The sequence below is a fragment of the Dendropsophus ebraccatus genome, chromosome 3 (assembly GCF_027789765.1).
Source record: "Dendropsophus ebraccatus isolate aDenEbr1 chromosome 3, aDenEbr1.pat, whole genome shotgun sequence".
Lineage (NCBI taxonomy): Eukaryota > Metazoa > Chordata > Amphibia > Anura > Hylidae > Dendropsophus > Dendropsophus ebraccatus.
The window spans coordinates 10,349,324-10,375,798 of record NC_091456.1 but is presented as its reverse complement, the minus strand read 5'-3'; the positions used below and the strand labels follow the sequence as shown (position 1 = coordinate 10,375,798).

At 45.4% G+C, this 26,475-nt stretch overlaps 2 protein-coding genes across 2 annotated transcripts in view; one reads left to right on the top strand and one right to left on the bottom strand.

Annotated features, from left to right (window-relative positions):
- MLXIP (MLX interacting protein) overlaps window positions 1–26,475 on the top strand; it is a 67,841-nt gene that overhangs the window by 19,124 nt on the left and 22,242 nt on the right. Inside the window, 4 exon segments of the mRNA XM_069960879.1 lie at window positions 23,234–23,340; window positions 23,944–24,029; window positions 25,214–25,303; window positions 25,937–25,978. Coding sequence (XP_069816980.1) covers window positions 23,234–23,340; window positions 23,944–24,029; window positions 25,214–25,303; window positions 25,937–25,978 — 325 coding nt within the window.
- Window positions 2,278–4,190, bottom strand: LOC138786936 (uncharacterized). The gene is made up of 5 exons (XM_069964001.1): window positions 4,032–4,190; window positions 3,777–3,860; window positions 3,559–3,639; window positions 3,332–3,418; window positions 2,278–3,206 (listed from the first exon to the last, which is right to left on the bottom strand). Exons 1-5 carry the CDS (start codon window positions 4,158–4,160, stop codon window positions 2,361–2,363), a joined length of 1,227 nt encoding a protein of 408 aa, XP_069820102.1. The 5' UTR covers window positions 4,161–4,190; the 3' UTR covers window positions 2,278–2,360.

The following is a 26,475-nucleotide window of genomic DNA, read 5'->3' as shown; positions in this document are numbered from 1 at the left end:
GTGCCAGGGTGAGGAGGGCTATGTGCAGTGATCCCCAGCTGCCCCTGACTCCCTCAGCTTCCTCAGTCCACCTCAGTCACCCCCAGCTTCCCCTGCCTCCCTTAGCTGCCCCAGTCCCTTTCAGTCACCCCCAGTCCCCCTCAGTCACCCATCAGTCTCGCCAGCTGCCCCTGACTCCCTCAGCTTCCTCATTCACCCCCAGTCCCCCTCACTTAGCTCCAGTTGCCTTAGTCCCCCCCCCCCCAGTCACCCCATATCTATCCCTGTACTACTACTACGCCCTCATCTGTTCCTGTACTACTACACCCCTTATCCATTATACCTCCACTACTACACCCTACCTGGAAGGAGGCACAAACAAGATCTCCTATACTATATGAGGACATATTTGGGAAATCTACTTATTACAGAGGGGGCCTGTCTACTACATGGGGGCACAGGGGGAGCACTGTTACACTGGGAAACAATACAGTTGTCTCAAACGTCATTAAAATAGTATCTGACACTGCAAGAGGAAAAATCGAGATTAAAATCGAGAATTGTCCAAAAAATTTTTTAAATCGATATTTTATTTATTGGCCATATCGCCCAGCCCTAGGCTATGGTCACACACAGTATACGGGCAGACAGTTATAGGCTATGGTCACACACAGTATACGGGCAGACAGTTATAGGCTATGGTCACACACAGTATATCCCTCAGTCTTGTTTCATCCAAAAACCAGGAGCGGAACTGATAGGGCAAAATTTATAATGGAAAAATTTGCACAGTTGTGTTTTCAGCCCACTGCTGGTTTTGGCTGAAAACAGATGTATGGAAATATGTGTGAACACAACCATATACTTCTACATATTAGGGCCTGTTCACATCGTGTTGTGGTGATATTTCATCTGTATACAGTATCGGCTTGTCTGCCAAATGTATTCATTATATACTGTGACTCCTGGCAGGATAGCCAAGTTTAATGGACTGAATGGCATCTTCTAGTGAGCATTTTTCTTCTATTTTCCGAAAATTTCCAATTCCAAAAAGTTTCTGTATGGCGTCCATCAGTGCAGCAGACCTCACTTGTGCATCCTGCAGAAGGGAAAAAAGAGAAGTTTAGGAAATAGGTGAAACTTTGTAGACTCCATTAAAGGGAACCAATCAGCCCGTTTGGGCTGATATGGTTCCCTGGATCATTGTATAAAGCACCTGGAGCAGCCCCGTCACGTACCGGCCACGGCCGCAGCAGGTGCTTTATAACAGAGAAAATGACTTTTATTCCCCGGCTCGTGACTAGATACGAGCGGGGAAGTAGTCATGGTGGGCGGCTCCCCGCTCGTATCTAGTCACAGCGCTCTGCCTGTCAGCGCGCTCGGCGGGATGATTGACAGGCAGAGAGGCCAGTAACGGACCTCTCTGTTTGTCAATCATCCTGCCGAGCGCGCTGACAGGCAGAGTGCTGTGACTAGATACGAGCAGGGAGCCGCCCACCATGACTACTTCCCCGCTCGTATCTAGTCACGAGCCGGGGAATAAAAGTCATTTTCTCTTTTATAAAGCACCTGCTGCGGCCGTGGCCGGTACGTGCCGCGGACGCTCCAGGTGCTTTATACAATGATCCAGGGAACCATATCAGCCCAAACGGGCTGATTGGTTCCCTTTAAGACTATTCATCTCAATGGGCCTAGCAGGGTTGTGTGTGTGTGTGTGTGTGTGTGTGTGTATATATGTGTATATATGTGTGTGTGTGTGTATGTATATATATATATATATATATATATATATATATATATATATATATATATATATAAATAATATATGTATGTGTGTATATATATATATATATAACATTACACACACACACATACCTTGTGGCAGAGATGACAATGTATGAAGCAGGGGTAGGGAACCTTGGCTCTCCAGCTGTTGCAAAACTACAACTCCCAAGCTTTCATCATCCAGGCATGATAGGAGTTGTGCTGGAGAACCAAGCCCTGGTATAGAGGTAAAACATTGACAAACGCTGATATAGCAGTTAATAACATTGTTAGACCTGCTTATTTCCTATTTTGCATGGACAACCGAAGCGTCCATGATGGGAATTGTAGTTTTGCAATAGCTGGAGTGCGGAAGGTTCCCCATCCCTTGCCTGGACAGATCCTATAGCTTCTTAGTAATGGCCGCCCTATTCAGATGAACTCTTTCCCCTTTACAGTCCTTTAAATCACTTACTGACACACTGTATCATTTTTTATATATATATACATATATATATATTTTTTTTATTAGTTTTTGTCGTATCTGGCGCCAAACCAGATGAAACGCGTCTGGCGCTGCGGTGGGCAGGTGACAGATTCGATGGTTGTGTCTGTCATCATTCGGTGTTGGTGTTTTCGTCCAGTGCCAGGTCATGTACGGACATAGGGTCTTCAACAAATTCTCTCTCTCGATGTTCTTCAGAGGTTCGAGCCCTTCGGTCACGGTGGTTTGGCGGTATGGGTCGGACGTGCACCATCTTATTAAAACTTACACGTTTAGGTGACAGTTGTTTGGGAGCTTTGGCTCTTCTTTTTCTGGCAGCCATGGGAGTTGGTGCCTTGAGCACAGATTTCTTTGGCCTTGATGGTTCAGGCTCTACTGATCTTACTTCCACAGGCTCATCCGGCCTCTCAGCATGTTGCTGCTCTTCGGCTGTTGCTGTAATAACAGGCAGCGGCAATGGTGGGGGCTCATCGGCTGCTGTTACAGGCTCTGGAACCGTGGCTGGGATGTCTGGCAGCGGCAATGGTTGGGGCTCATCGGCTGCTGTTACAGGCTCTGGCACCGTGGCTGGGATGTCTGGCAGCGGCAATGGTTGAGGTTCATCGGCTGCTGTTACAGGCTCTGGCACCGTGGCTGGGATGTCTGGCAGCGGCAATGGTTGGGGTTCATCGGCTGCTGTTACAGGCTCTGGCACTGTGGCTGGGATGTCTGGCAGCGGCAATGGTTGGGGCTCATCGGCTGCTGTTACAGGCTCTGGCACCGTGGCTGGGATGTCTGGCAGCGGTGATGGTTCGGCCACATCAGTTCTTTCGTTTGAGAAATCTTCATGGGCCAGCCATGCAACCAGGACTAGTACTGCAAAAATTGGAGATATGAGCAGTCCAAATATAGCGCCACTTAAAACCCGGTCACGTTGGGTCACCATACAGCCTGGTGGGACAGCGGGTGGTGGGGGCTCCTGTAATAGAAAGGAACAGAGTCAGTATGAAGCCATGAGAGCAGTCCCAGCTTCCATTGTCAGAACAGGAGGGGGTCATGTCTGACTGCAGATCGCTTCCTATAAAACAAGATGGCGTCACTTACCCCAAACACTTTAGCTGATATCGATGTATATATCATCTTCATAATAGACGGCTTCTCTCGGGGGCCAGTGGATTCTGATGGGTTATTCTGTAAGATGCAAAAATAAAAATTAGTACAAGGGTCCAAAGATAATAATATAATAAATTACATAGAAAGTATTATAAAGGGAACCAGAGGCATCTAACATTACATGTACACATTGTATATACAGTATGAGCTCCACTTACTCCAATACAGCGCTCCCGGGTCCGTCTATGAGCAGGTGGATTAGGAACGGACAGGACGTTATCTATCCAGTGTAAGAATTCCTGAAAGACAAAAAATAATAATATAATAACATCTGATACATACAGGTAATAGTTATGGCTTCATTTTATCATTAATGGTGGATGATGATGATGATGATGATGATGATGTTTTTCAAGCATAGCACTTGGAGACTTACCTCAACCATAGTGGGAGGTGGTGGTGGTGGTTCCTCTACAGGACGGCCATGGGACAGGATGTTAATAATCCATGACGAAAAGTCCTAAAAGACAAGAAATAATAATATTCTGATATCAAATACAACAAACTAATAATAAATACAAGAAATAATTATGGCCGAATCATAGAAGAGAATAGGAATAACAATAACATCAGCAGCAATAACAGTAATATCCATCATCCTGTATTTCATGGATCGTACTTGGACACTTACCTCATACATAGTAGTAGGTGGTGGTGGTTTTTCCATAGGATTGGACAGGATGGTGTTTGTCCAGGAGGAGAAGTCGCAGTTTGTCGGGTAGATCAGATCCATAAAAATGAGAAGAAAGATCAACCTCATTGTTGCCAATAAGGGTTGTCTCCTATCACCAGGAATGGCAAAGCAGAGACAAGCTATAGGTGGCCGGAGGCCCCTTATATACCCGCCGGTGGTCACATGGAAACGTTCCGAAGCCCATGTGACATCACTAGGACATTATGACATCATCATTACCACAAGCAGCATCTATACTGTATCACATGTTATTGACATGTGACCCATATAGGGATTGTCTATGTTGCTATGGTAACAATATCAGTTGTTCCCAATATGTAAATACAATGGTTTGTCCCCCGGCCGTTATTCGGTGAGATTCCTCCAGTGATGGATGGAGCCATCAGACTCCTGACCCACCAATAGACGGCCGGGTGACTGCGCTGACAGGAGGAGCAGATGAGACGGACGGCTCCACCTCTGATGTAATGGCGGCTATTGTCACCAATGCAGCAGCCGGAGGGACGGGGATCTGATCACTGAGTAGATCCCAGGGCCGTCTCTATATTTTACCAATTTTTATGGCAAATATTCATCACAAATAGCCGTCACCTAATGGAATTCCAGATGTAAATAATACAATGAATAACGTAAGAATACATAGACACTGACATAGAATACATTTCCCTGTATACTCCATGTTACAGCTAATATCAGATATATCCGGGACAATCAATAAAATCTGTTCTATAAAGTCAGAGTAACAGCTTAACATAAAGCAGAAAGGGGTTTCTCCCATGTTCATTCCCCAAATAAGAATTTCTATAAAGTAAAGGGGTTATCCTGGCTTGGAAACACTTTCTTTCCACTTTCTTTCAGGGCCACATGGGAGCATCCTAAAGGGTTTGGCCTGAGGTCTTATTTCTCCCATCATGCCTGGAGAGCCAAAGCTACAGCTGGCATGTGTAACACTGGCACGTCTGGGGGAAATAATGGGGTAACTGCTGTCTGGGGGCTACTACTTTATGGTGCAGTTTTAGGGTAGCTTCACACATACCGTATCGCAGTGGATTTCATATAAATAACTGAACACTGCCTCAGATCTGCTGCAGATCCTGTATATGTGAATGTATCCTAAGGGTAGCTTCACACGAGCCGGATTTGCAGCAGATTTCATGCTGCAAATTTGCAGCGAAATCCGCAACGAATCCTGGTTCTGTCACTTCAATGTTGTTACATACCCGCAGCGGAATTTTTATTCCACTGCGGGTATGTAACCCGGCCCCTTTAACCCCCTGCAGCATACATTACCTGCTTGGCACCGCGGCTACATGTCAGGCTTCCGGCTCCTGTCCCACTGCACTCACTGATTGGCTGAGCGGGAGCCTCACAATCTAGCCGCAGCGCTGAGCAGGTGATGTATTCTGCGGGGGGTTAAAGGGAGCGGGTTACATACTCGTTGCGGATATGTAACCCTATTGAAGTGATAGTACCAGGATTCGCAGCAGATTTCGCATTGTGAAATCCGTTGCGGATCTAGTATGTGTGAAGCTACCCTTCGTTTTTTTTTTTTTTTTTTTATTATTATTAAGGGGAATAATACCGCATGGGATACAGAAGGGGGCGAACGGCGACGGCGTGGGGAAGCCAGTGCCGCGGTCCCTTATTTGAACAGCCACTCGATTCCCGTGCACGGCGCCGTTCTATTACCAAGCACCGTCTCGGGCTGAAGCACTGGAGGCAGGAGGAAACCCCCAGTCCCTTTAGGACGCTGCTCCATTAGAATCAATGGAGCCCCATCATAGAAGGGCAAGTGTTTCCTCCGTTCTCTAGTGCTTCAGCCCAGGACGGTGCTTGGTAATAGAACGGCGCCGTGCACGGGAATCGGGTGGCTGTTCAAATAAGGGACCGCGGCACTGGCTTTCCTGCGCCATCGCCGTTCTATTCATGTGCACAACTTAAAGCGAATGTACCTGATCATTCACTTTAAAGGCCCTTTTCCACAGTATGATTATTGGCCGTATTTTGCCGATAATTGTCCCGCGGAACAGGAGCGGCGGCAGCAGACCGCCGCTATCCTCTATGGGCTACCTGGACGATCTAGTGATCACCCAGGCACCCCCCCCCCCCACACACCTCCCCACGGCTCCTCCCATAGCCCCTCCCACACTCACCCGCTCCCTGCCCCCGCGTGACATAGCAGTGGCAGCGAGCGGGGTACGAGGAGCAAACGAGCGCTAACAGGGCCTTAAGAAACTTGCATAGAATGTCCGTTCTAATGTGGACAGTCCTTGTCTAGTCCTGGTGTTTACAGTGCTCAGTGAGCGTATAATACAGGATGCAGCAATAATCTAATCTTTCAGCCCCGGTCATGCACTAAATAAAATGTCCTAAGCTGCAGCTACACGTGGGCAGATGTGTTGTCTTTGGATCTGATCCTGTGTATATCGCTGAATGATGATCCCTGCCCTTCTGTACTCTGCTACTAGTCTGACTAAAAATGTGAAAAAAAATACTTTCGAGCATATGAGAAGTGAGTAAAAACCTTAATTTTCTGAGCGTAATTATTTCTGCTGTCAATGTGGCTATTTGTTTTTTTTAGAAACCCTAATACATAAAGGGAAAAATATATAGAAGTGTAAATAATAATTGTAATAATGATCATTTTGTTAAACACTTAAATTTTGTAATTTGTTACTTGCGTATGAACAACTCTTGCTATAGCATACAAAAACATATTTACTGTAGTTTGTACTTTATACCATGCACCTGATTTAGACAACTGAAAAGAGGAAAAAAAAAACATATTTCATGTTAATAAATTTCCCTGGTGGACTAAAGCAGTGATGGGGAGGAAAAGTTTATTGAAATGATAGATCCACTTTAACTCTCTTTAACCCTGTAATTATACGCACACATACACAGCTCTGCTGCATCATACAAACCCAGCTCTGCTACATCCAAAATATACACACAGCTCTGATTCATAAACATACCTACAGAAACAGACAGTGCTACTATGCCAATATACAGACATAAACCTCTGCTATATCACTAGTGATGAGCAAACATCACAAAAGTGTCCGGGTTTGGTCACATGGTTGAACCTGCCTATAATATATCGCCCTAAACAAACAGCTCTGCTACATACATACATACATACTTACATACATACATACATACACACACACCTCTGCTACATCATCCTACACATACACACACACACACACACACACACACACAGCCACAAATTTAATCACATGACTGTGACATCATTGATTGCCCCATGATTGAGCAGAGCGATTACCCACTAAGTGACTAGTGCAGTCAAGCAGTAGGGGCCCTATTCCACCGGACGATTATCGTTCGCATAATTGTTAACGATTAACGATCTCAAACGACGCTATTGCGAAAGACCTGAAAACGTTCACTCATTTCCATGGAACGATAATCGTTACTTATGATCGTATTTGCGATCGTTTTTTCTTCGCTATTGCATTCGTATCTACTGCCAACGACCGAACGACGTCTTCTTCAGTGCGAATGTTTTGTGAATGAGCAACGATAAAAATAGGTCCAGGTCTTATAAAGCGATCAACGATTTTTCGTTTGGCTGTTAATCGCTAACTGCGTTTCAACCAAACGATTATCGTTTAGATTCGAACGTTTTAACGATAATGTGAACGATAATCGTCCGGTGGAATAGGGCCCTAAGTGTGTTGGGGGGCAGACTGTAGTGGAGGATAGTCTCTAAGGGACCCGTATAGCCGCTGCAGATCCAGTAGTCATATTGGTGCAGATTGACAGACTGGTTAGAATTCTCCTTTAATTCCAGCACTCGCCTATACAAACTGCGCCTTCTGTGGTTTTTTGGGGACCTCCTCCTACATGTTAGCATTAGGATAAGAGAATTGGCCTTTGCAGCCGCCATCCTTGCACGTTATCGGCGGCCGGGCTTGGCAGAAGGTAGTTCATTTGGTCCAGATTAAGTTTGTGATAAAACCGGATATCTGGTTTGTGAAAGTCATGGAGAACTTGTTTTCAGGGACGTGACTCAGACGTCTGTGCTGTCTGTGCCAAAGCATCTAAACCCGGCCAGATGCGGTATATAAACACGCCCGCTCTCGTTGGCCGACTATGAATGTTTATAAGGAGAGGGAGAGAGCCTGCTGCCGTTCTGCCAAGTGTAGGACTTCTTAGGGCAGGGGGAGGGAACCTTCAGCCCTCCAGCTGTTGCAAAACTACAACTCCCATCATGCCTGGAAAGCTTTACTGGAGTTGTAGTTTTGCAGTAGCTAGTGAGCTAAGGTTCCCTACCCCTGTCTTAGGATATGTTCACACTAGGTAACACGTGAGGAAATTTCAAGCGGAGTCCACGTGGCAGACTCCTCTTGAAGTTCCGCCTGTCCTATTGACTCATGTCCTTATCCGTCGTCTGCCCAAAGAATTGACATGTTCTGTAGTGTGACCATACCAGGCCTAGCACCCCGCTAATGTTACTGAGATACATGTGGATTCATCAAGGCACACATGAGGGGTGAGGGCCCTGCCTGCAGCGGGAAGGGAGAGGCTAGAAGAAATAACATGCTCTCACCTCCCCGGCTCCAGCACTGATGCTGCGTACCGCCGCTCTGGTTTCCCGGGTGCTTCCTGGTTAGAGAGGAGATCTGGGTTGTGACGTGTCAGGGCTGCTCAGCCAATCAGCGGCCGTAACTGGGTCCTGCCTCAGCCGCTAACTGGCTGAGCAACCCTGACATATGACAACTCTGGTCACCTATCTAACCAGTAAGCAGCCGGGGACCAAAGTGGCGGTACACGACATCATCGCTGGAGCGGGGGAGGTTAGAGCATGTTATTTCTTTAAGTCTCACTTTAACAGACATACAGCAGCTGATATGTACTGGAAGACTGGAGATTTGTAAATAGAAGTAAATTTCAAATCTATATAACTTTCTGGCACCAGTTGATTTGAAAGAAAAAACTTTTTGGGGTGAACTACCCCTTTAACATCCCGCCAGCACCCTGCTCTGTACAGACCAGAAGCAGGAACTCCGAAACGGCTGACTGCAGACGGGTTTTCTTTCTTTTTGGCTTGGCATATATCCCCAGTCATTGTTGGAGTCAAACGCTGATTTAAAGGGAAAATCACCTTCTCAGAGAACTATTTTGCGTATCCTTTTAAGGAGCAGCCTCCAGTGTATATTGTCTGCCTCTTCCTTCCTGGAGGATTCCTCCCGCTGGGATATCCCACTGGGGGTGGGGAGTGGGGGAGGGGGTGAGGTCTTGGCAGTGGTTGCAGGTGGTGAGTGACAAGTAATTGTTTCATGGAGTGTTCGCACTGCTGGCGCGCTGTGATCTCTATGAGGCCACTTGAGCATTCATCACTAGTTGTTGTGAAGGTGTTCAGTGCGATCCTGGCCCCTGGGTACAATGTTATCCCAATAACAAAGTAAAATAAATCGTACACGGCAATGAGACAATGGGGAAGGCGAACAATAGAAACGGAATGTTTTCTATATGAAGAGTCTCCGGTGTGCGAGCAGGCCGTCCCATGAAGTACACAGCAGGAACCGAAAAGAAAGAACGTCCTAGAAATAATCTTCAGATTACATGATAACTGGGATGTAGTTAGAGGTAGAATTAGTTGTTTTTTTTAAATGAACTGGTGTACGAAAGTTGTATAGTTTGTAATTTACTTATGTTAAAAAATCTCCAGTCTTCCAGTACTTATCAGCTGCTGTATGTCCTGCAGGAAGTGGTGTATTCGTTCCAGTCTGACACAGTGCTCTCTACATGTCAGGAACTGTCCAGAGCAGCAGCAGCAAATCCCCATAGAAAACCTCTCCTGCTCTGGACAGTTCCTGACATGTAGAGAGCACTGTGTCAGACTGGAACGAATACACCACTTCCTGCAGGACATACAGCAGCTGATAAGTACTGGAAGACTGGAGATTTTTAAATAGATGTAAATTACAAATCTTTAAAATCAGTTGATTTGAAGGATTATTTTTTTTTGCCAGAGTTCCCCTTTAACTTGCAGACAAGGTAATTCTCGTGGGCGATGGCCACACACAGCCCCTGTTTGCATGTGTTTTTTTATGGGGGGGGGGTGTTGCCTCCCTATGATGTGGTGGCCTTCTCTTCTCCTATGGACGCAGTTATGTACATCCCAGATTACATGGCTATTGCTGAATGATTAACAATAATTGGGCTAAAACCTTTGATCTGGAGGGTAAGAATGAAGCGTGTGTGTGACCCGACCTGCGGTAAAACATTAGCCGGGGGCCACTATCTGGCGGAGGTCCGGCTGCTGCTGTGGATCCTGTTTGTGTAGTTAGTTTATGTACAGAATCCCTCCTCATTCCCGGACGGGATCCTGCTCACGCTCCTGTGACCTTAGAGGGGAGCCGGATTGTTTATTACACAGCCCATGATGCCTGCAAAGTGACCTCTGGGATTTGTTGTTTTACCCCCCATTAAAATACAGACATTTTGGATTAACCCTTTGCTTGTAATGACCAGGGATGTTTAAAGGAGTTATCCAGCGCTACAAAAACATGGCCATTTTTCCCCCTACTGTTGTCTCCAGTTCAGGTGCGGTTTGCAATTAAGCTCCATTTACTTCAATGGAACTGAGTTTCAAAACCTAAACCTGCACCCAAACTGGAGACAACAGTAGGGGGAAAGTGGCCATGTTTTTGTAGCACTGGATAACCCCTTTAAGGCTTGAAGGGGAACCTGTCAACACTTTCATACAGCTTGAATCATGAGTAATCTGGGAATGTCTGACAGCTTGTCCTTGCCCTATCAGCCTTGATTATTAGATTCATTCCTGTTTGGGCATTGGGGGGGGGGGGGGGTCTGTCAATCACAGCTGGCATGGCAGGTAGAAGCTGCCAGGGACCTGGTAACTTGTGGTTTAGGAAATATGAAAGTCATAATGGATACTGTTTAAAGGGGAACTCCAGTTGTTCCCCCCTGGTGTATGTTTATATAGATTACTTCTTTTTAAAAATGTTCATACTTCCAGTACTTGTCAGCTGCTGTATGTCCCACAGGAAGTGGTGTATTCCTTCCAGTCCGACACAGTTCTCTCTGCTGCCACCTCTGTCCATGTCAGGAACTGTCCAGAGGAGAGGTTTTCTGTGGAGATTTGCTGCTGCTCTGGACAGTTCCTGACATGGACAGAGGTGGTACCAGAGAGCACTGTGTCAGACTGGAGAGAATACACCACGTCCTGCAAGACATACAGCAGCTGATAAGTACTGGAAGTGTGGAGATTTTAAAAAATTAAGTAATTTTGAAATCTATATAAGTTTCTGACACTAGTAGATTTAAAAAAAAAACTATTTTCTTCCCTCCAGAGTACCCCTTTAAGGTGTCTTCCAGCATAAAATAAGTATAATTTTCCTCACCATTAACGCTGCAGTTTGTGACAGAGATGAAACCCAGAACAGTAGGACAGAGCGGAGGCTATTAGGTAATGTGTATGTGTTATCCCTCCGTCACATACCGGACATCACTGCCGCTAGATCTTACCCAGTGTGAGGGATTGGGTCCGGTCTGCGACTCGTTGTGGATTGGTTTATTTAGCAGCAGGATGTTACACGTTCACAATCACAAGAATGTAAGGGTTAAGAACTTGTATGTTGTCGTTTTATGGCACGTTGGGAGGAACCCATAAAAATATCTGCTGTACAGTATCAACAAGAGCGAGGAGCTGCAATCTTTCAAGCTCTTCATGTTTCGGCCTTTTTACCTGGACTGACGGGCCAAAGTTTCTTCACTACAGCTAATACTGTACCTACATACTACTGTTTATAAGGTATTCAGATGATTAAAGGGGCATTCCGCTCAAACATAACTTTTGATATGTTGCTGCCCATGGTGAGACCAACAATTCCTTCCATACTTGTTATTATCCATTCCGTCTCCTTCCCCCAGTTCTCAGCTACTGCTTTCTGCTGAAAACACAAAAATCTGTGTTTGAGCTTCTCTCTCTCCCCTGCCAGGGACTTGTTTACATCAACTGTCTCAGAAGGGAGGAGGGGGAGATGGACAGAAAAGCTCACACACAGATTTTTGTGTCTTCAGCAGAAAGCAGCAGCTGTGACCTAGGGGAAGGAGACTGAATAGATAATAACAAGTATGGAAGGAATTGTTAGTCTCACAAAGGACAGCAACATATCAAAAGTTATGTTTGGGTGTAATACCCCTCTACGCTACATTCACATTAGTTTTTCAAGACAGTATTTTTTGCGGATCAGCAAAAAGGGGGAAGGTCATAGTTAAATAAGTGGGAATGGTTTGAAATGATGACTCTTCTGTATCTCTTACTGATTTGTGGACATTTCTTTAGTAAAAAAAAAAATAACTTATCTGCAAAAAAAAAAAAATCATGGATGCTCCCATAGACTTCTATGGACAATGGGGGAGATTTTTCAAACATGGTGTAAAGTGAAACTGGCCCAGTTGCCCCTAGCAACCAATCAGATTCCACCTTTCATTCCTCACAGACTCTATGGAAAATGAAAGGTGGAATCTGATTGGTTGCTAGGGGCAACTGAGCCAGTTTCACTTTACACCATGTTTGATAAATCTCTCCTTATACGTACCGCAATCATGGTCCGTACTGGAGCTTGTCAGTAATTTTTCAAGATTACGGATCTGTAAAACTGCGGACTGTGTGAACAGCCCATTTGATGTCCATGGGCTCTAAGGGCCCTATTACACGGGACAATTATCGTGCGGAAAATCGTTAAGTCGTTCGAATTTAAACAATAATTGTTCTGTATAATTGCAGGCAACGGTCGAAAAATCGTTCGTATGTCGTTGATCGTTCATTTAGATCTGAACCTAAAATTATCGCTTATCGTTCGCCGTAATCCCACGTTCGTTCGCTCAAGTTTCGCGTTTTTTTCACTAATCGTTCAGTGTAATTGCACATTGTTCATTGTTTTACTGGGATCAGAAGAAATAAACGTTATAGTAACGATCGCAATAATGATAATAGTAACGATCGTAACTAACGATTATCGTTCCGTGTAATATGGTGAACAATTTCAGCTTAACAATAAACAATCTCGTTTGCGATCGTTTATCGTTAGTTGTTAATCGTTAAAAATCGCTACGTGTAATAGGACCCTTAGTGAGCGGATCTGCAATTACGGAGAGAACTACAAGACGTGTAGCACTATATATATATATATATATATATATATATATATATATATACACACACACGTTCAGGGTTTAAGTCTGTTACAAGTGGTCGGGACTAGAGATGAGTGAAGCAAGACTGGCTGGGAAACGTCGCTGCTCTAGTCGGGGCGCTTACACTCATGGACGTGTGCATTGTCCTTGTAACGTCTTCTCGCCCTTTATGAGCAGAAAGTTTGGAGCATCTTGCATTCCTGTCGCCAAGGACAGATATCTGTGCCGGAGTTTGCCTGCCAAGCACTGATACTAAAGACTAAACCAGTACCATGTAGAAACATTAACCCTGTCAGTGCTGGGTCAGCTCTCTGCTTACACAATGGCTGATCAGTAACCTTTTGGCCTTTGTATGATAAATGGCCTGTGTGTATTGTGTATACTATTTGACTGTTTTCTTAGATCCCTCGTATATTTTTAGAGCTGGACAGGAGGTTTGAAGAACATGATCCTTATAGAGAGCCGGATGGAAGATGATACAGTTGGTGTCAATTCCTAAAATTAGATGGCTGCTGCTCCCCTTATATCCACCACAGCGTTACTTTGTATATTTTTAGAGCTGGGTTCAATAGATATGTTGACACTACTTATGTATACTCTAAGGCCGCTGTTTACTCACAGTCGTGGAAAAAAAAGGCTTTCTGAAATGTGTCCAAAGATTTAAAGGGGAACTCCGGTTAAGAAAGATTTAACTCTGTACAATCCCCACCCATAATCTAAGCCCGTGTGTAATAGGTTTCTATTACATCAATTGGTCTGTTTGTCTCACACACTGAAGCTGCTGAAAATCCTCACTGCCTGCTCCACTCTGTCTCCACTCCTCTGTCCTCCCCCTCCCTTCTCACATGATCTGTCTTTTCTGTTGTCAGGCAAGATGTAACACCTTATCTGTAACCCCGCCCACCACTGACATCGCCCAGTAATCATGTGGCCAAGGGGCAAGGAAACAACAGCCTCTCCTGAGCAGTATAGGGAAAAGGAGACACTGTTGTTTCATCTCTTTCCCTAATCTATCTATGTAGGTAGATAGATACTGTGTTTACTGTGAAAAGCAGAAGCAGTGGAGCCAATGGTGGGCAAATACTACAAGACAGGGGCAGGTACCAGGCAGTTGGCTCTGAGAAGTAATGCATGCTGGGAGATGTAGTTTTCCGGCCGGGTCCCATGATGGGAAAACTGGGAGCATTTGTAAAAGTTAGAATCTGGGGCTGGGAGCAGCGTAGACAAGTGGGAAATGTGTCAAACAATTGGTGGGGGATAGGTGAGTGCACCTATATGCTTTTTGTGCAATTTTTTTTTTTTTTTTTTATGGGATCACTGGTGTTCCCCTTTTAATGAAGGGATCTAAAGGCCCTATTCCACTGGCCGACTGGCAGGAGCAAACAAACGCTATTCCACGCGGCAGCAGCGAGCAGGTAAGTCAGGGCGGTCCAGGGCGAGGCTGCCTGTGGGATCGCTAGATTGTCCGGGCAGCCCATACCATACGGCAGCGGTCTGCTGCCACCGCTCCTGTTCCACGGAGCGACTGCAGCAGATCGTTGCTGTATGAGTTGTTAGTCTTTCAGCATGTTTGAAAGACAAACGACGCTACGATCAGCCGACATGAACGATGTCTGCTGATCGTTGCCTTCTATTCCACGGGACGATAATCGTTCCGTGGAATAGGGCCTTAAGTGGTTGGTTTGGGCAAACGCCTTGCTCTCTGTCTGCCCTGGTTTTATGTATAATCCAGTGTGCATTGTGGTTACGTTGGTGTTATTGATGTGAAGTGCTGCGGGCAGGAGAGATCTGCTTATCAAGTGTCTTCCAACTCGGATAAAGGTTAAACTAGATATGTGCTCCATGGCGGAGACAGGTTTACTGGGGTTAACTTCTGTTTAATCAAAAGCTAATGATAAAGGTTAGAGCTGTTGGGTCAGTAGCACTGCCGCTTTTAGAGTTCGTGAGTGTGATGTTGCGTTTTAGCCTTTCTTGTTGTGTAATTGTGATAGTCTTGGCACATTGTGTAGATGTCCTTGGTGAACGTGTCCCCTTGAAGACTTCTTGTATGGGGGACTGACCTTGGCGTCCGGCTACAAAGCACATTAGCAGACTTGTTTTTAAGCTGCTTTGTGTCTCCTGTTCTTGGGCCGATGAGAAGCGGCATAACTAGAAGTCTGAAGAAGTGAGTTCTGCAAGTGCTAATATTTATTCTCCATCTGCCAAATCCCCGCGCACAAGTCGTGTTCAGAATTTACAGGCTGATAAAGGAACGTTGGTGTGTGTCGTCCGGTCTGATACCACTTAGGGTCCTATTAGACAAAGTGATTTTTTAACGATAAACGATCGCAAGCAAGAACGTTTATTGTTAACCTGAAATCGTTCACCATATTACACAAGGATCGTTAGTTACCATCGTTACTGTTATCACTTACTCCATCTGAACCCGGCAACTGAAGGAACGATGTGGAATTACACGATTAGTGAACAAATGCGGAATTACAGCGAACGTCATTTAATTATTGCCTGTATTTACACACAACGATTATCTTTTTAAGCGACTGTACCATTAGGTTTAAGTTTTTTATATGAATGGATTGGTGCGGGGGCGCAGTCCTTTTTTTTTTTTTTTTGAACCATGGCCCGATTCCGCTGGTCTATACCTGGGCATGAAGCACTGGAGTTGGCCCGCCCATCCCCAATGTGTCAAAACCCCCTCCCCCATTACGATCAGTGGAGCCGCGTCACACAGGGAATGGCTAATCATCACACTGGGGGCCAACTGGCCCGCCTCCACTCCTTCGGGTTGGCCTGATGCCCAGGAATAGACCAGCACCATCCAAACAAGGACCGTGCCACCGATACCCCCGCGTTGCCACCAGTCTATTCGTGTAAAAAAAAAACTTAAAGTGCTGTACCTAATGGTATATTCGCTTTAAATTCAAACAAAATAACAATAATTTGCACGATAATCGGCCCATATAATAACTCTGTGTCATATATGATATACTTTCCTTCCAGATCTTCACAGGCTACTGGAGTAACATACAACCCTCGCACATACACATGCGCACACGCACGTACGCTCAAAGACCAGTAAAAATTTCTCGGTTGTTGGGGAATGCAATGGCTGTGGTTTCACCTGTATGAAGAATTGTATGGGGACCAGTCTGAATGGCATCATAATTATATATTGTGTGTGTGTGGGGGGGGGGGGGCGCATATCACTTGCCGTCTGCTTAGCAGTCCATACTCTGCAAACACTTGGTTTCTTGTATAAATATTTGCTCCCGTTCCAGGTAATGTTCCACTATTGATATTTATGCTTAAAGGGGTTTTCTCTTATCTATTTGGACAAATAAATTTAACTGAAGAAAATGTTTTAAAATAAACTGTCAGATGGTTATATAGATTTGTAAATTACTTCTACTTAGACTCAATTCTTCCAGTACTCACTAGCTGCTGTATGTCCTGCAGGAAGTGGTGTATTTTTTTAGCTTAATTGCAAACCGCACCTGAACTGGAGACAAGAGTCATGTCTCTCAAAGAATGTGGCCATGTTTTTGTAGCGCTGGATAACCCCTTTAACAGACCATGAATGGTGGGTGCTGGCAGAGTATTGCCATTGGAAGCCGCCAAGATTGGAGAGAATGCTGATCCCGGGTATTTAAAGGGAATCTGTAATTCACATTCCAAACTGCTGACACTGTTAGGTGCTGTTAGAACAAGGAGACACATGGTACCTTTCATATCTCCAGCTGTGCTCCCAGAACATGGAGAAATACTTTTAGTCACAGTCACAGAGGCTTTCCCAAGCTCCTGACTAGCTACAAGCTAGAATGCCTCTCTCTCCTTCTGCTTGATTGACACCTGGAAGCAGGGTCAGGGATGGGAGGGGGAGGGAGGAGGTGTTACAGCTTGGAGCTCAGGAAATACTCTCTGACTCTTATTCCTTTGTATAATAAAAGCATTTCCTACATCCTGGAAGCACAGACAGATATATGAAAGGTACCAGGTGTCTTTTTCCTATCAATATCTGCAGTTTAGAACATGAATTACAGCTGACAGATTCCCTTTAAACTGCAGACTATTGCAACCCCAGCTTCTATGTGTTTAGGTGGTGGATTACACCCTTCTCTGGGTATGACAGTATATGTGGGGCCTGTAATGTAAAACATACAATATGCTCCCACATCACCTATGATTTCCTTACTTGAAAAGACAATGACAATGGCGGCATGGTGGCTCAGTAGTTAGTAATGCTGCCTGGTAACGCTGGGGTTCTGGGCTCCAGTAAGACCAGATACAATATCTACATGGAAGGGGTGTGATTTTTTTTTATTTTTTTTCCCCCTGTGTTTCCTGTTGATCACTGATGGGCTGATCTGGCTTCTTTTAGTACTGTCTGAGATCCAGGAAAATAGATTGAAATCCATTGGGACAGGATTGTGTAATATGTGACCGTCTCTGCGTATCCCTGGGGAATATGTTGGCATTATATAAGCAATGGGAAATAAATAATTGAGTTGGTTTTGTTCTCAGGCTTCCAATAAATTGACTTTCTTTAGAAGCAAATATGGCAGCCCATCAAAGCAGCAAAGTCTTAAAGGGGAACTCCTTTTTTTCTGGTTTCAAAGTTATCTAGATTTTTAATTTACTTCTATTTTAAAAAAAACATTCCAGTCTTCCAGTACTTATCAGCTGCTGTATGTCCTGCAGGAAGTGGTGTATTCTTTCCAGTCTGACACAGCGCTCTCTGCTGCCACCTCTGTCCATGTCAGGAACTGTCCAGAGCAGGAGCAAATCCCCATAGAAAACCTCCCCTGCTCTGGACAGTTCCTGACATGGACAGAGGTGGCAGCAGAGAGCACTGTGTCAGACTGGAAAGAATACACCACTTCTGCAGGACATACAGCAGCTCATAAGTAGTGGAAAACTTTAAATTTTTAAATAGAAGTAAATACAAGTCAATATAACTTTCTGAAACCAGTTGATTAGAAAGGAAAAGATTTTTGCCAGAGTGCAAATTTTACTTGTTTTGTGAGTTTTATGTTTGGCTTATTCTATATTGTACCAGGGATCACAGGATACTTTATTGGAGGATTATGTGGATCTGCCTGGTTTATATTTGCACATAGTAAGTTTAATGCTGGTGTAATCCAGAGTCTACGTATAAATCGCTCAATGAAAGGATTGTGGATGAAGCCGTGATCTAATGTCAGGTTAATGTAATGCAACAAAATCTCTGTGTGTTATTAGATGCCATGTAAGGGTGACAGCATGGAACCCAGCGCATAAGCCGGGACTGCACCCATAGATTGTAACTATACCATATTCATTTTTAGTTTCCTCGTTTCTCCGGACATAAGACTGGGCTTTGTTGTGCAGGTTTTTGGAGTAGGCTTAAAATATAAGCCAATAATAAGCCCTAGTTATAGTCAGCTGACCAGATCCCTGACACTGGGTGCTAAGGGCCCTATTACACAGGACGACTATCCTGCGAAAAATCCTTATATCGTTCGAATTTAAACGATAATCGTTCTGTGTAATTGCAGGCAATGATCGAAAAAATGTTCGTATGTCGTTGACCGTTGATTTAGTTCTAAACCTAAAATTATCGCTAATCGTTCGCTGTAATTCCACATTCGTTTGCTCAAGTTCCGCATTTGTTCACTAATTGTTCAGTGTAACTGCACCCTGTTCATTGCTTTGCTGGGATCAGAAGGAATAAACGATCATAGTAACGATCGCAATAACCATCACAGTAACTATCGTAACTAACAACTATCATTCTGTGTAATATGGTGAAGGATTTCAAATTAACGATAAACAACTTCGTTTGCGATTGTTTATCGTTAAAAATCGCTCAGTGTAATAGGACCCTAAGAATCAGCCAATCAGGGCCAGACTTGTTATGATACAGAGGGGGATGGGGTATACAGTATGGGGGAACTACTACAGAATGGGAGGGGGCATATAGTATGGGGGGGGGGGACTACAGAGGGGGGAGGGAGGTATACAGTAGGGGGGAACAACTACAGAGGGGGGAGGGAGGTATACAGTATGGGGGGAACAACTACAGAGGGGAGGGAGGTATACAGTATGGGGGAACAACTACAGAGGGGGAGGGAGGTATACAGTATGGGGGAACTACTACAGAATGGGAGGGGGCATATAGTATGGGGGGGAAAACTACAGAGGGGGGAGGGAGGTATACAGTATGAGGGGAACAACTACAGAGGGGGGAGGGAGGTATACAGTATGGGGGAACAACTACAGAGGGGGGGGGAGGTATACAGTATGGGGGAACAACTACAGAGGGGGAGGGAGGTGTATAGTATGAGGGGGAACAGCTACAGAGGGGGAGGGAGGTATACAGTATGGGGGAACAACTACAGAGGGGGAGGGTTGAATACAGTATGGGGGAACAACTACAGAGGGGGGGGATGTATACAGTATGGGGGAACAACTACAGAGGGGGAGGGATGTATACAGTATGGGGGAACAACTGCAGAGGGGGAGGGAGGTATATAGTATGAGGGGGAACAACTACAGGGGGGGAGGGAGGTATACAGTATGGGGGAAGAGGTACAGAGGGGGAGGGTTGAATACAGTATGGGGGAACAACTACAGAGGGGGGAGGGAGGTATACAGTATGGGGGAACAACTACAGAGGGAGGTATACAGTATGGGGGAACAACTACAGAGGGGGAGGGATGTATACAGTATGGGGGAACAACTACAGAGGGGGAGGGAGGTATATAGTATGAGGGGGAACAACTACAGGGGGGAGGGAGGTATACAGTATGGGGGGACAACTACAGAGGGGGAGAGAGGTATACAGTATGGGGGAACAACTACAGAGGGGGAGAGAGGTATACAGTATGGGGGAACAACTACAGAGGGGGAGGGATGTATACAGTATGGGGGAACAACTACAGAGGTGGAGGGAGGTATATAGTATGAGGGGGAACAACTACAGGGGGGGAGGGAGGTATACAGTATGGGGGGACAACTACAGAGGGGGAGAGAGGTATACAGTATGGGGGAACAACTACAGAGGGGGAGGGATGTATACAGTATGGGGGAACAACTACAGAGGGGGAGGTAGGTATATAGTATGAGGGGGAACAACTACAGGGGGGGGGAGGTATACAGTATGGGGGAACAACTACAGAGGGGGAGGGATGAATACAGTATGGGGGAACAACTACAGAGGGGGAGGTAGGTATATAGTATGAGGGGGAACAACTACAGGGGGGGGAGGTATACAGTATGGGGGAACAACTACAGAGGGGAGGGAGGTATACAGTATGGGGGAACAACTACAGATGGGGAGGGAGGTATATAGTATGAGGGGGAACAGCTACAGAGGGGGAGGGAGGTATACAGTATGGGGGAACAACTACAGAGGGGGAGGAAGGTATACAGTATGGGGGGGGAACAACTACAGAGGGGGAGGAAGGTATACAGTATGGGGGGGGAACAACTACAGAGGGGGATGTATACAGTATGGGGGAGCAACTACAGAGGGGGAGGGAGGTATGCAGTATGGGGGAACAGCTACAGAGGGGGAGGGAGGTATACAGTATGGGGGAACAACTACAGAGGGGGAGGAAGGTATACAGTATGGGGGGGAACAACTACAGAGGGGGAGGAAGGTATACAGTATGGGGGGGGAACAACTACAGAGGGGGATGTATACAGTATGGGGGAGCAACTACAGAGGGGGAGGGAGGTATGCAGTATGGGGGAACAACTACAGAGGGGGAGGGAGGTATACAGGATGGATGCTATCTACCATATAGAGTGGGGCTACAGTATAGAGGCATACTGGGGGAGTATTTTTTGCCTTTTTTTTTTTTTCTTCAGGTGTGACTTACACCATTTTACACCAATCTGTGCCAGTTGTGACATTAACAACATAAAACCCACCCCCTCTAAAGGGGAACGATCAGCAGGTTAGACCAATCTAACCTACTCATATGTCCCTATTGCACACGGGGCGCTGAGGATGCTGGTCTGTCTCTTACCTTCCTCCTCTGCGCTGTTAGCAGTGTAATCCTCAGTCTGCTGACACTGTTAGGAGCACTGCCCCGCCCACAGTGCGCCAATCCAACCCATCTGCTCCCCTTCAGCGTCTCCTGTGCACAATAGGGGGGGAGGGGGCGGCTATCAGCCGGTTAGATTTAACCTGCTGATGGTTCCCCTTTAGTACATGCACAATCCAGGAACGGCTGTTACTGCATTAGAGTGCGTGCACACTACGGAATACGCACGTAAAGGCCGCTGCGGATCCCGTCACTGGCCCCTGCTTACGGGCGCGCATCTCCGCCTGTTGCCACAGACTCCATTCTAGGTACAGACAGATTCCGCCGTCTGTTGAAAGAAGTGACATGTCAATTCTTTCGGTGGATGGCGGAATCGGCCCGGCCATTAAATGGTGTTTATGGCACGGGCGGAGATGCGTGCTGCTGTGAGCAGGGGCCAGCGACGGGATCCGCAGCTGCCTTTCCGCGCACATTCCGTAGTGTGCATGCACCCTTAAAGTAGCGTAGATTTTCAGTTGGCACATTCTGATGGATTTATCCGGCTCTTGTAGACCGTGTCACGATAACGGCGGTGGTTATGTCATTCGGAGGTCCCTGTGTGTGTCCCAGTCCTCCTGCCGGCTCCGCGTTCCCGCACTGATCTAAGGACTCTGCCTCCTATATGCCGCCTGTTATCTGGCGCAGTTTGGCCCCAGTAGCCGCCTGTGTTCTGAGAAATGGTGTCTGCTCTGAGAACCAAGGCCAGGACGGCGTATACCCCTATCTACTATACACACTGCAGGTCGCTATCTAGATAGTAGAATGTTATGCATTGAAGGTTTCTGGTTTTGTACCATTGTCCCAATCGGTTTGCTGTAAATGAATGAGAACATTCTGTCATCTTAAGGGCCAGTTCACACAGAGCAAGATGGTCAGAATCGCGCAGTGCTCAGTGTGCTGCTGTAAGTGAATGGAGAGGGCGCTCGCTCGTCCGCTCCCTCTCCGCTCAAAGAAGTAACATGTTCTATGAGCGGAGAGCGACGGCAGCGGACAAGCTCGCCCTCTCCATTCACTTATAGCAGCACACTGAGCACGGCGGGATTCTGACCATCTGGCTCAGTGCGAACTACCTCTTACAGCCGGAAGGTGTAAACCTGTACACACCTATGGTTATATCCGGTCTAGACAGTTCTAGTTGTATAATATTGTTTTATAACTGTTAAAGCGGAGACTTTTTTCTTTTAAAATTCAGTTCAACTGGTGTCAAAGTTTTATACAAACTTGTAATTTATTTCCATTTGAACATATGAAGTCTTCCACTACTTATCAGCTGCTGTATGTCCTGCAGGAAGTGATATATTCTCTCCAGTCTGACACAGTGCTCTCTGCTGCCACCTCTGTCCATGTCAGGAACTGTCCAGAGCAGCAGCAAATCCCCATAGAAAACCTCTGCTGCTCTGGACAGTTCCTGACTAGAGATGAGCGAACTGGGTTCGACCCTGAACGTTCGGCATTTGATTAGCGGTGGCTGCTGAACTTGCATAAAGCTCTAAGGTTGTCTGGAAAACATGGATACAGCCAATGACTATATCCATGATTTCCACATAGCCTTAGGGCTTTATCCAACTTCAGCAGCCACCGCTAATCAATTGCCGATCATTCGGGTTCGGATGGACTCCAGCATGCTCCAGGTTCGCTCATCTCTATTCCTGACATTGACACAGTGCCCTCTACTGCCACCTCTGTCCGACTGTAGGGAATACACCACTTCCTGCAGGACATGCAGAAACTGATAAGTACTGGAAGACTTGAGATTATTTAAATAAAAGTAAATTTTGTTTGTGTTGTGTTTTTCATGTTACCTAATGAGCTGTAAATTTTCCTGTAGTCAGTACATGGGAACCGTACTAATGGAAATTGTTTGCTTTTGTCTTTTAGTGGGAAGTTAGTTTCTCCAAAATGGAAGAATTTTAAAGGCTTAAAGCTTCAGTGGCGAGATAAAATCCGTCTGAACAATGCTATCTGGCGTGCTTGGTACATGCAGTGTAAGTATAAACCAGGATGCACAAATTTATCTCAAGAAATGTTTTTTGGCCATGTCTTTATATTGGAGTTTATAGTTCCACAAGCTCTTCCCAAAAAAATTTCAGATCAACTGGTGTCGGAAAGTTGTACAAATTTGTAAATTACTCGCATTTTAAATCTCCAGTCTTCCAGTGCTTATCAGCTGCTGTATGTCCTGCAGGCAGTGTTTTTTTTTCCCAGTCTGACACAGTGCTCTCTGCTGCCACCTCTGTTTATGTCAGGAACTGTCCAGAGCAGGAGAGGTTTCTATGGGGATTTGCTGCTGCTCTGGACAGTTCCTGACATGGACAGAGGTGGCAGCAGAGAGCGCTGTGTCAGACTGGAGAGAATACACCACTTCCTGCACGCCATACAGCAGCTGATAGGTGCTGGAAGACTGGAGATTTTTTAAATAGAAGTAAATTAAAAATCTCTATAACTTTGACACCAGTTCATGTAAAATAATTATTTGCAGGGGTACTACCTTAAGATCTTACAAATTTTTTGCCATTCTGTACCATATGATAACTATTTACCAATTTTTTTTTTTATTTTTATTGATTTATTTTTTTCTTCTCCATCAGATATAGAAAAGAGACAGAACCCGGTGTGCCACTTTGTGACCCCATTGGATGCATCTGTTGATTTTGATGAACATAGAAGACCAGAGGTATAAAGCTGTCAGTGTTGTATAATGGTGCAGTGTTCCTGTTCCACAGTCCTGACACTGATCTCTTTTAAAGGGGTTGTGCAGGGAAAGTCTATTTCTTTCAAATCAACTGGTGTCAGAAAGTTATATAGATTTGTAATTTACTTCTATTAAAAAAATCTCAATTCTTTCCATACTTATTAGCTGCTGTATGTCCTGCAGGAAATGTTGTTTTATTTTCAGTCAGACACAGTGCTCTCTGCTGCCTCCTCTGGCCGAGACAGGAACTGTCCAGGAGAGGTTTTCTATGGGGAATTATAGAAAACTGAGACAGAGTTCCTGTCTTGGCCAGAGATGTCAGCAGAGAGCACGGTGTCAGACTGAAAATAAAACAACATTTCCAGCAGGACATACAGCAGCTAATAAGTATGGGAAGACTTAAATTTTTTCATAAAAGTAAATTACAAATCTAAATAACTTTTTGATATCGGTTGATTTGAAAGAAAAGGTTTTTCGCTGGACAACCCCTTTAAGAGATTGAAGCATCTTTTGCTTTCCATGTGTACCATGAAGCCTTGGGCACCTATGTCATCTTCACTGATTAACCAATTGCCCTTCTCTTTCCCATTTTAAGTTGGTATTTAATTTCAGCAAGACACTATTTTGCAACAGCTGGAGGGCCGAAGGTTGGCCATTCATGAGTTGGAAGGTGGATGAAAACCATTGCATCTACTAACCTCCCTGGGTCCAGCGCTGCGGCCTGCATCCAGGTACTCCGATCCCCCCGTCTCCGGCCGCTTCCTGGTCTATGATGCAGCTTAACGTGTGACTTTCAGGCCTGCTCCCCCATTCAGCCTCAGAGGCAGGGTCCCAGGAAGCAGCAGGAGACCGGGGGTAGGAGCAGCTGAATGCAGGCCACAGCGCTGGAGCCAGAGAGGTAAGTAGAGGTGATGATTTGCATTCTCCCCCTCCCCAGTAAACAAAAAAAAAAATCCCAGACGGAGTACCGCTTTAGACATAAAGAAAAAAAACAAACTGCTGTTTATTTAAGAAAATCTACTAAATAGTAAATTTGTTCTCAAGGGGACAGAAAGCGGCCATGATGATTAGTTGCCATAGCTGCTCTTCTTATTATAGATTTTCTATGCTATAAACAGTTCGTCCTCTGTCTCTTATAACCAACCAAGTAATCTGCTTTACTGCAGGCCATCGCAACAGAAGGAAAGTACTGGAAAAGAAGAATAGAGATAGTGGTGAGAGAGTATCACAAGTGGAGGACCTACTTCAAGAAAAGGGTAAGATTTGCACTTTTTTTTTGACTTCCGAAAGGGCGTACATACACACAGCTGATTTGTAATGCTTTTAGAAATGCATGCTACAGAAACAGCCATGTTCTCCAGTCTTCCAGTACTTATCAGCTGCTGAATGATGTATTCTTTCCAGTCTGACACAGTGCTCTCTGCAGCCACCTCTGTCCATGTCAGGAACTGTCCAGAGCAGGAGAAAATCCCCATAGAAAACTTCTCCTGCTCTGCACAGTTCCTGACATGGACAGAGGTGGCAGCAGAGAGCACAGTGTCAGACTGTGAAAGAATACACCACTTCCTGCAGAACATACAGCAGCTGATAAGTACTAGAAGATTTTTATGAAGAAGTAAATTACAAATCACTGGCACTTACTGGCACCAGTTGTCCAGAGGAATAGCTTTATCACGGTTCATGGCGGTGCTGGCACCAGGTATGAGATAATGATAAATGAGGCGGCTTATTATTTCTGCCTGTCCTGAGCCGTCATTGCTGCCCGCCTCACAATGGGTACCTGTCTGTGTGCCAAGGAAGTGTTCATGCCTTGAAGAATGCCAGGGAAGGGGGGGATTGGAAGGAGTTGATGCCACAAACAAATCTTTTCTTTATTTATGTTTTAACAGTTACAAAAGCACAAAGATGAGGACCTCTCCAGCCTGGTTAAAGTGAGTAACTGTCCCCATTCTGTGTCGTATCGAAACAAACTGGTTGGTGCAGAGTGCGAGCAGAAGGCGTTAATGTGCGGCCAGGAACACAGTGCCACATCCAGTCTGCAACAAGCCTTCTTTTCAGGACTGACACCAAAGCTGTTGGATATTAAGTCTGGTTCAATAACTGGATGAATAATAATCAGGCCATGTACAAGTGTCCGAGATCAGTTATAGGGGTTATCCAGCGCTACAAAAACATGGCCGCTTTCTTCCAGAGACAGCACCACTCTTGTCTCCAGTTTGGGAGCAGGTTTTGCGACTTAGTCGAAGTAAAGTGCTTGATTGAAGTGAATGGAGCTGAGTGGTGCTGTCTCTGGAAGAAAGTGGCCATATCGTTTTAAAGCTGGATAACCCCTTTACGGTGGGTTCACATGTACCGTATCCACAGTGGATTTCTTGTACATTCCCTGTTATTTTCAATTCCATACTCGCAGCAGGATGACTTGTGCACC

Bases quoted from the DNA above. Each gene is read 5' to 3' on its own strand.
- LOC138786936 (XM_069964001.1), bottom strand. From the start codon at position 4,160: ATGAGGTTGATCTTTCTTCTCATTTTTATGGATCTGATCTACCCGACA. The intron at 3,861-4,031 runs GTAAGTGTCCAA...CTTGTCTTTTAG, and splicing joins CACCTACTACTATGTATGAG to GACTTTTCGTCATGGATTAT. The intron at 3,419-3,558 runs GTAAGTGGAGCT...TGCATCTTACAG, and splicing joins CCCGGGAGCGCTGTATTGGA to AATAACCCATCAGAATCCAC.